Below are 9,658 nucleotides of genomic sequence, written 5' to 3'. Positions count from 1 at the left end.
CCGGGGCTGCAGGCAGCCTGCGGGCCCCCCCCTGTCCCATCTCAGCCCCGTGGGCGGGGGGTGCAGGGATGCATGGCACTGCGGGGACCCGGTGGCTGCGCTGGGGGGGAGACAGATGTTTTGCAAGAGGTTGGTCAAACACCTTCAGTGCCCTTCAGGATGCTGGTGGGTCCCGATGCCCATCTGTGTGTGGGTTGCCGGCCCTGCCGCCCCGTGCTGGGTGCTAGGTCCCCCCCATCCCAACAGGATTTGTGCGGTTTCCTGCCTGTCTCTGCAACCAGCGCTGTCGCAATGACCTAATCATTGGGCTGTCCTGGACTGGTCATTGTTTGGTTTTCCTCCACACATGTCCCCGCCATGATATGCAGGTCCCTGGGGATTTCTGAGCATCCGTTTTGTTGGGGTTTTTTTTCCCTCCTGTAATCTCTTGTTTACCTTTTCTATAGCTTTCTCTGTGTCTTCTGCTCTTGATGGCCCAAATTTCCCACATCAGGGGTTTTGGCCACTGTTCCCCACATTTGGTGTGCTGGGGCTGGGTGTATTTTTGGCTGCAAGCCCCATCCCAAGCAGCAGCAGGAAGCGTGGCCATGTCACTTTGTACCTGCTTCCCCCCAGAGCTGGAGGGTGGGTGGCATGGGGGGCGGTGGGGACTGACCGGTGGCCATTGCTCAGCGTACCATGGGTGCACCGTAGCAATCTCCCCGTCTCTAAGCGGACTGTACTCTGCTCTGACGCTGTTCCCGCAGCCTGCCGCCTCGCCGGTGCGGAGAGGGCAGCCGCCTCGGCGGAGGAGACGGACATCGACGCCGTGGAGCTGCCACTGCCCGGAGCCGACATCCTTGACTTCAGCCGTGGGGTGACCGACCTCGATGCTGTGGGCAAGGAGGCGAGCGCCTACACTGACGCCAAGGTGTGTGGGTCCCTGCCCTCCGTTCTCGGAGCACGACGCAGCCCTGGTCCCACAGCTCTGATGCGCATCCCGGGGCCCCGAGGATCAGGAGGGATTGTGCAGCATTCCCCAGTTCCCAGATCAAAGCCGTCTGCCACCGCAAGGGCTGCCCTTTGGCTCAGGGCCCGGGGCGCTCCCAGAGAGCACCGTGCCAAGGCCAAGCTATGTGCAGCCACACGGAAAGTGTCTGGGGCAGAGCTGATAGGGATTTTTTTTTTCCACCAAAAAAAAAAAAAATACACCAAAACCAAAAACTTTTCTGATACAGTGGAAATTCCCACGGGAAGCATCAGCCTTTTCGGGAATTTTCTACAAAAGTATTCTGTCTTTGCAAAAAGCTGAAAAAACTGCTGTCTTCAAAGTTTTTCAGCACCCCCAGCAAAGTGTGTGCTTGCTTTGAATGCAGCACCTTCTTTCCTGGGTATTTTGGGGAGCTGCTGTGTGCCACAGCCTGTTTGTGCCTGGCAGCTCTCCATGGCAAGGAGATCACACTTTGGGCATCATTTTTTTTGCAGGGCTGCCTCCACCCTGAAGATATCCTGACAGCGTCGCCCAAGATGCTGCTGCCCTCCTCGGCCCAGCTGCCCGACCTGGGGACGCCCCTCTCTGCCCACCACCAAATGCAGCTTCTCCAGCAGCTCCTGCAGCAGCAGCAGCAGCAGACGCAAGTGGCCGTGGCACAGGTTCTCCCCTCCGCTCTTTCCTGGGGGCAATGGCAGGGCTGGGGTGGGCTACTGAGCCCCTCGGTGCCGGAGCATCCTCTGCCTGGAGGGGGACAGGCGTGGGTGGGGACCCGACTTGAGAAGGGATGGACCCTGACACCAGGGTGTGGGAGCCACTTGGGCAATGTCCCCTCTCTTTCTGCAGCACATCCTGCTCTTATCGCGCTTTCCCAGCATGGCACGCTGTGCCCTTGCTCCCAGCGATGGCTGCGTTAAGCCCGGATGGATTAGCGTTAGGGTCTGCGTGCCACCAGCTTTCTTGGTCCATTGGCCCCCTGTGTTCTTGCAAATGCCTGGCCTCAGTGTTAGACCCTGCCAACTCCTTCTCCATGCAGGTACTTCTCATTTAAGCAGCTCTGGCCACTTTATCCAACTCATTACCTTAGCTTTACTTGTTCCCTGACCCCTCGCAGAGCTCTCTGCAATCGCTGGGCTTTCTTCCTGGCCTGAGCGGTCCGCTCCAGCAGCCTTTCTGTACCTCCCTGTGGCTTTCCTCTTCTCTCATCACAAAATCAGTATGGGTCCTTCTGGCCGAGCTGCTGCCTTCTGGGGTCACAGGCTGGAGAAGTTGCTTTCTCCTCTCTCTGGAAAAGGAACCTGCATCCTCAGGGCATCCTTTATGTCTGCCCAAGTGTAGTGTTGCTACAGCCAAAGCTCGCCAGGCAAAGCCAGGTCCCTCTGTGGCAGGGACTGCTCATCTTCAGTAGTTCCCAGTCTTTGTGTCCCTGCAGAGCCTTGCAGTGGCAATTTCTTTTTCTTCTTACTTCCAGATTAAAAAAAAAAAAAAAAAAAAATATCTGAACTGGTGTAATGCCATTTCTTGGCTGGCTCCTGGGATGGCAGCCAGTGGCCTCATCCCCCTCTCTCCAAAGGCTGATGCCTTGCTCTGGACCTCTGCCCACCCCAGGATGGTTCTTGTCCCAGGAGCTGTCACTTAGCTGCTCTCTAATCCCTTCAGCGTGCGCTGTGGTGATTTTGTATCATTGTAATTTATTAATGAAAAAATTGGGCCCTATCATGTCAGATGCCTTTCAGATGACTGAATGCATTACATCACACCTCTGTCAATGGCACTTGTTGTCTTCTCTCAAAAAGTACCGAGTCAGTTTGTCTCTGAACATGTGGTGATGGGCACAGGCTTAATTCTTTACTAACAAAGCCGGGAGATCCACTGTGCCGTCCAGGATCTGTGCTGAGTCTATAGCCACTGGGACCATCCTGTAATTATCGCAGCCTGTAATTACTTGGCTGAGGATGAAATGCCATTTAGTTCCCTCATTGGCCTTTTGCAAGGTGTTTCCAGATACCTGTGAAAGTTCTTTCTCTTGGATTAAGGCCAGGAGTCCTTCCTGGGTCTTGTCCCCTGGGGGCTGGTGGCATGAGCCACTGCCCCGCTGCAAGACATGACATTTTGGCTCCGTTCACATCTTCTCCCAGCATCACCTGAGCATCACCTGGGCCCTGTTGCAGGTGCCTGTGATGGAGACAGCTGCCAGCTGTGAGGAAGGATGACTTTCGGGATGACGCTGCCAGCACTGAGCTTTGGCACCTGCTTAGTGTCAAATTGTGATTCCACCTCTGCAAGCTTGGCCTGGGCCTCTACTTCACCCACCAGCATTTGGCAAAGGGTCCCCGTCCCACCGTGCTGCTGTGCCCCACTTTTTTTTTTTTTTTTGCATTAAGTCCATGCTTTCCTGGTTCCCCGTGAGCCTGGCTGGTTCAATCCTTGCTGGAGAGGAGCACTTGTATGAGCCATGGGTGGGTGGCAGGAGGGGATGCTGAGCCGATCTGGCTCCCGGGTGGCTCTGCACTGCTGTCCCCTTGTGCAGAGTGCGCTTCTGGGGCTCTTCTTGCTTGAGTTCAGAGCAGAGAGATGCCCCTACTGCCTCTGGGCAAGGGCTCCTGGCTGGTCTTGTCCCACCCTCCCTGGGACGCAGTGCTGGTGATATAGATGCTTCCATATGGGTAGTTATGCGAAAATCAATGGAATTCTTGTCCGTGGACTCCCACCGGCTAACGTCCAGGCATTGCTTCCCAGGGCCAGAATGAGCAGCCAGCTCACATCCCCAGAGCCACCATGTCTAAGCAGCGCTCTGCCATCTGTGTTGCTCCAGGTGTGTCGTGCCTGTCGCAGCTGGAGACGCCTGAAGCTCTGGGGTGGCTCTGACGCTCCAGCTCCTGCTCGCGACAGATGCTGCTGGCAGGACCCTGCCTTGTGCAAAACACCGTCTCTGGGAAACCTGCCCAGAAAGACAGCTCGGCCAGGGCCAGCTCGTGGCACATGGCTGCACCCCCGTGCACCGGCAGCACCATCCAGTCGGTTGAGCCTGTCTTCTCCTTCACATCCATCTGGCTTCCTCCTGGGCTGCCCTTTCCTCACACATTCATGGCACACATGCATGACCGACGGTTTCGTCAGTGCTGCCTCCCTTTGCCTCAGGCACTTCCATCAGAGAGGCCAGGGGATCATGTGCTGGATTTTCTCAGTGTGCCCTGGTGTGACACTGCCACCTGCCCCTGCTCTCCCCATCACGTCTGCGGGTACCCGCAGGGAATGCCTTCTTCATCAAATCGTTTGGTGGGATGCCGGTGAGCCGTGGTAGAGAAGCAAGGGATGGCCGGAGCTGAAGCTCTCAGCCCTCGAGCAGCATTTCCCATGCACTCACCCGCCCTTCTCCTCTCACACAGGTCCACTTGCTGAAGGACCAGCTGGCTGCAGAGGCGGCGGCGCGGCTGGAGGCCCAGGCTCGTGTACACCAGCTCCTGCTCCAGAACAAGGACTTGCTGCAGCACATCTCGCTCCTGGTCAAACAGGTGCAGGAGCTGGAGCTGAAGCTGGCGGGGAACAACACCAGTAAGCGCTTCTGCCCCTTCCTCTCCCCTCGCAGCTAGCTGGGTCTGTGGAGGACATGTGGGGTGTTTCTCTTGGAGGTTTTGTGCATTTCCAGGGGTTTCATGTAGGGGAATATTAGTGCCCTTCTGGCCTGGCTTGTGTGTGCAGCAGGGTGCTTGCATGCAGCGTGGGAAGGGGCATGGAGAGGGCTGTATGGACAGGCAGTCACCTACATCCATCAGCTGTATGTCCGCTTTCCCCAGTGGATGCATGGTCTAGGCCAACTCCTTACCTGCCCAGGGACCCCCTCCCTGCCCTTCCTCTCCAGCAGACGTGGCTGTCAGCTCCCTGCAGGAGCTGGGCTGGGAGACAGATAACTTTTTATCCTGCAAAACTGGCACTTTCCTGACCAGCAGCAGCTCCTGGCATCAGTAGTACCAAGTGACCCCTCCTCTAAATGGTGGTGGTGGGGAGGTTGAACACCCAAATGGCCCCAGACCATCCTCTTCTGGCCAGTCTGCAGCCAGCTGTGGTGGCCAGGGATCGCCCGGGTGGCACTGCTTGCCTCTCAGCCGTGCCCTTCTCTTGCAGCGGGCTCCCAGGACAGTCTGCTGGAGATCACCTTCCGCTCCAACGTCCTCCCCGTCCTCTGCGACCCGACCACCCCTCAGCCTGAGGACACCCACCCACCGCCGCTGGGCCCTGGCTCGGGCTTCCCCAGTGCCCTGGGCAGCCCCATAGGTAGGAACGACTGTCTGGTGAAGCTGGAGTGCTACCGCTTTCTGCCGGACTCGGGGCCGCCTGCCCCGGAACCGGCGCTGGGCAGTCTGGAGCTCATCAAATTCCGTGAGTCAGGCATCGCCTCCGAGTACGAGTCCAATACGGATGAGAGCGAGGAGCGCGACTCCTGGTCCCAGGAGGAACCACCGCGCCTGCTCCACGTCCAGCCCAGGCAGGACCTGGGCGACAGCCTGGAGGACGAGATCGCAGTGTAGGGGTCGGCAGGAGGTGGTCGGCGCTGGGCAGTCTGGAGCTCATCAAATTCCGTGAGTCAGGCATCGCCTCCGAGTACGAGTCCAATACGGATGAGAGCGAGGAGCGCGACTCCTGGTCCCAGGAGGAACCACCGCGCCTGCTCCACGTCCAGCCCAGGCAGGACCTGGGCGACAGCCTGGAGGACGAGATCGCAGTGTAGGGGTCGGCAGGAGGTGGTGGGGGGCAGTGGGGACCCGCCGGAGCTGGGGCAGACCCTGGCTGTAGCCCCCTGGCCCTGGCAGGGACGGGACAGCCCGGAGGGAGAGGGGGTGGAGGAGGGAGCAGGAGGCTTCCAGCACACGGCCGGGAGGTGTGTGGAGGTGACGATGGAGCCGTACCGAGGGGGTGCGCCAGGCGTGCTGTACTCCAGCATGCACGGGCTTGTGTGCTGAGCTGGAGCATCCCTGCTTCACATCGGATGGTGAGCTGACAGCTGCTTGTGCTACCCGCTGGTCCCTGTCCCCCTGCAAGCTGTGTTTCGAGGTCAGGCGGAAGCAAAGGACCCCTCTGGACGCTACCGGATTAGCCAGTGCTGCTGGTGCTGCTGCAGGGAGGGGAGCAGTGAAGCAAATGAAGGTTTTTGCTGGGGGAATGAGAGCGCAGGTACGGGGCAGTGAGCGGGGACAAGAGGGACGGAGGAGGCAGCACTGGGGCAGTGAGCAGGGACAGAGCCGCTGGCAGAGGGTCGGGCTCTCTGCGTGGTGGAGAGGGTGGGAGATGAGGCCAGGGCCATGCTAGCAGGGTGGTTAGGGTTGGTGACAGTGCGCTGTTGGTGTGGGTGTGCGAGTGAGAGGTGAGAGGGGACAGTGGGGACGAGCCTGGGAAGGTGAGAGGTGAGATGAGGTCGTGCAGGGTGGCCAGACGCAGCGAGCTCCTGGTGTTTGTGGCACTTCCAGGACAGAGTTTGTCCCTGCCTGAATCAGGTGGAGGGTGTGCGGGCACTGCCCGCTCCTCTCCTGGGCTGTAGTGTGGAGAGGAAGGCACGAGTCGGCGTGGAACAGGGAGCCGGGGCACGCAGCACTGGGATGTGGAGTGTCTTTCCCCTTGTTGTCCAGTCGGGCTCCTTGGCATGGCTGCCAGGTTTCAAAGCCTTTCTGGTGCTCTCAAGTCATGTTTTCAAGCACTTCCCTGCACCCCTCATCACCACAAACTCCCTGCTTTGCTTTATAGACAAATCCTACTATTTCCAAGCAGCCTTTTGCCCCCGAACCTGGGCTGGGGAACACAGTGCTGGCATTGGCCATGTGCAGGGATGGGCGCGCTTACTGCCCCTCAATGAGGAGCGAACTGCTGGTGTCTGCAGGTGGAGTCCTTCATGTCTCTGGTTTGCACCCTCCAGAAAAGTGTATGCGAGATCTCAGGAGGCTCTACCAGACCCTGAGATGCCCATGGCTGAGCCATCTGCGGGGGCCTCCAAGGGATCTCTTTCCTGCAAGCACATTTATCAGCTGCCTGGTGCTGCAGCCTCTAAGAGGCCACAGCGGAAGGGGTATGAGCCAGAGTACTGATGTCCCCCCTGCTCCCATGGAAACACTCAATGAGATGGGGATTGGCACAGTTGTCTTCTTCCCCATCCGCCCTCCTATCCTGCTTCTGCATCACTTTGTTGCTTCCCTGCTGCTCTCGCCTTCACCAGCTCTGTCTCTGCTAGATCTGCCTGCACCTAACCCCTAGATGAGCATCTCCTGGGCACGAGCTGTTGCTGCTGCTGAGGAAGGTCCGTTGCTTCTTTCTGTCCTGGTCCCCTTGGGACTGAGGGCTGCTGAGGAGAGAGGTGTGGGTGAGACCCCCAGCATCGGTGTGAGCTGTGCTCCTCCACCACAGGAGGAAGCTGGATGCTGTGAGGAGGTAGAGGGTCCTAGCGGGAAGGAAGGCGACGTTTCGGTGTCTTCAGCCATGGCCTGGTGTCCCGGGGAGCCCCTGCACTGGGCAGTGGGAGCAGGTGCTGGTTGGGACCAGGGTGCTCTGGTCCTCTGGCCACCAATACCTCCATATGCCCTGTCTGGTACCGGTGTGGGTGCAAGTGCATGCCAGCCCCTCTGCTGGGGACGCTGCCACCCCGCTGCCAGCTCACAGCAGTTGGAGGTGATGGCACGGAGTAGGGGGCTGGTCCTGCCAGGAGGGAGAGGTGAGGATGGCAGCACGCATGGGATATGGCGCAGGCAGGGTAAGGATGTGTGCACGACCTCGGAGAGGGATTTCCATGCAGGCAGACAGATCGTGCAGGAGAGGGGACGGCAGGAGCTCAGCCATACACGCAGGGCAGATGAAAAGAGAGCCCGGGAGGAGCAGCATTAGGCAGGAGGTCTCTTCCAGGCTGGGCTGCCTCAGAAAGCAGGCAGGGCTGAGCCATCTCCCCGTGTCACCACTTCTGCCCGTCCCTGCTGCACACCCGCAGCCCAGGCAGTGCCCTGGGAGGAGCTGTTGGGACTGGCTGTGGGCTCGGGCTCCTGCCCGGCACTCTGCCCGCAGGGGATGGTGGTGGGTGCCCCGTAGGCTGAGGGGGTGCTACTGGAGACGGGTGGGACCCTCCCAGCATCCCACCGCACCGCAGGTGTATATGTGCAAATGATCGTCCTCCTAGCTCAGCGCTGCTTCCGAGATGCCTCTCTAGCCTCTCACTTTTGTTATGGACCTTGATGGGGGATTTATAGCGATATTTTTTGTCCTTTCTTTTCCTACAACTGTCGTGTAACTAACTGTTGACTCAATCTATCTGGGAAACCAATCTGTCAATGTAAGTGCACTTAACCCTTGGGTGTTGTCATTACTCGACTGGCTTTTGCTAAATAAATCTTTCTATTTCTCAAGGCTCTCTGTTGTCTCTTCCTTCTCACTGACTCTCTCTCTTTCTGTACTTCTGTCCCCCTTTATGCTGGGAGCTAGCACCCATGGTGGCATCCCTTGGCCTTCCATAGACCCCCTCCAACCTAAGCATCCTCCGCTGCGGGACCCTTGCTTGCAGTGCCATCCATGGACCACCTGTGAGAGCGAGGTGCCCTGAATGCTGCTGGGGCTAGAGGGGTATCAGCCTTCCCCTTCGCTCCCTGCACAGGGCAGGCTCGTTTCAGGGCTGACCTGACAGCTGAAGGGTGCTGGGGGTGTTCCCCAACATCTGCAGAGCACCCCATGGTGATGCAGGGATGCTGAGCAGCGCTTGAAGTGGCTCAGGAGATTTTTGGTTGCTGGGGAAGCAAAAGTCGGGAAGATCCTCTCTTAAAGGATGGCGGAAGGGTTACGGAGGCAAAAGCAGCAGGCAGACAGGGCTGGCTGCTCTGAAAGCAATTTTATTTTGCTGCTGGCAGGAGCGATGGAGCAGTGCCCTCCCGCGGTGGCTGCCCAGCCGGCGGGGCTACACGGGTGCCCCAGGGGCTGCAGCCTCCTGCTCCTTGTGCTCCTTCTCCCACAGGGCCTTGAGCCTGCGGTAGTACACCTTGCAGCTGTAGCCCTCCTGGGAGCTGTGCTGGATGTGGATCTTGAGCGACCACAGCGTGGGGAAGACGCGGCAGCATGACATGCACTGGTAGCCACACTGAGGCACTGGCTGCCGCTGGGAGGCAGCGAGGATGTCCCGCACTGTGATGCTGGCTCTGCCGCTGGCAGGACTGTCCGTCTTGGGGGGCTGGGGCTTGTCTGAGGAGCCAGAGGAGGAGCAGATGATCTCTGAGAGGTCATCGAGCTCCTCGGGCTCCTGGGTGTTGGCGGCCAGGCTGGAGGAAAGGCTGCCCGGGTGCTGCTGGGTGGCTCCATCGGTACACATGAAGTAGCTGTAGGGTGAGAACCAGGGCCGGTAGATGGTGCAGGTGCAGGCAGGGAACTCGCTGCCCAGCGGGGCTGTGGAGGAAAGGGTCTGCAGTGAATGCCGGGGTCCCTGCAAGAGCCCGGCCCCCCATGGGGTTGGAGGCGGTGCTGGGGACCCTTCCTCTCTGTCTCCATGGGGTGCAGAGGTGGCTGGCACTGCCCCAGTACATCGCCCCGGCATGGAGGGTACCATCCCTCCCTCCATGGGATGCAGGGGTAGAGATGGGTGCGGGATGCTGGCAGGCACCGAGGCACCAGCACAGCACAAAGCTCACCCGGCAGCCCACTGGAGCCGTCCCACAGAGACCTGCAGTGGCA

The 9,658-nt window shown here is 59.2% G+C and overlaps 2 protein-coding genes across 2 annotated transcripts in view; one reads left to right on the top strand and one right to left on the bottom strand.

Annotated features, from left to right (window-relative positions):
- The window catches only part of NOS1AP (nitric oxide synthase 1 (neuronal) adaptor protein), a 42,399-nt gene extending 36,900 nt beyond the window's left edge, over positions 1–5,499 (top strand). Inside the window, exons 8-11 of the mRNA XM_009892886.1 lie at positions 747–910; positions 1,465–1,632; positions 4,360–4,525; positions 5,096–5,499. Of these exons, the coding sequence (XP_009891188.1) occupies positions 747–910; positions 1,465–1,632; positions 4,360–4,525; positions 5,096–5,499 (902 nt within the window). The remainder of the gene's footprint in view (positions 1–746; positions 911–1,464; positions 1,633–4,359; positions 4,526–5,095) is intronic.
- A 3,392-nt stretch (positions 5,500–8,891) lies between these two features.
- Positions 8,892–9,658, bottom strand: part of LOC104293379 (chromosome unknown open reading frame, human C1orf111) — a 1,148-nt gene continuing 381 nt past the window's right edge. The window contains exons 2-3 of the mRNA XM_009892885.1: positions 9,616–9,647; positions 8,892–9,373 (exon numbers count right to left, since the gene is read on the bottom strand). Of these exons, the coding sequence (XP_009891187.1) occupies positions 8,892–9,373; positions 9,616–9,647 (514 nt within the window). The remainder of the gene's footprint in view (positions 9,374–9,615; positions 9,648–9,658) is intronic.

The sequence above is a fragment of the Charadrius vociferus genome, unplaced genomic scaffold, assembly GCF_000708025.1.
Source record: "Charadrius vociferus isolate BGI_N301 unplaced genomic scaffold, ASM70802v2 scaffold39, whole genome shotgun sequence".
NCBI classification, from domain to species: domain Eukaryota; kingdom Metazoa; phylum Chordata; class Aves; order Charadriiformes; family Charadriidae; genus Charadrius; species Charadrius vociferus.
The sequence above is the reverse complement of the archived record's forward strand: the minus strand, read 5'-3'. Positions and strand labels throughout refer to the sequence as shown.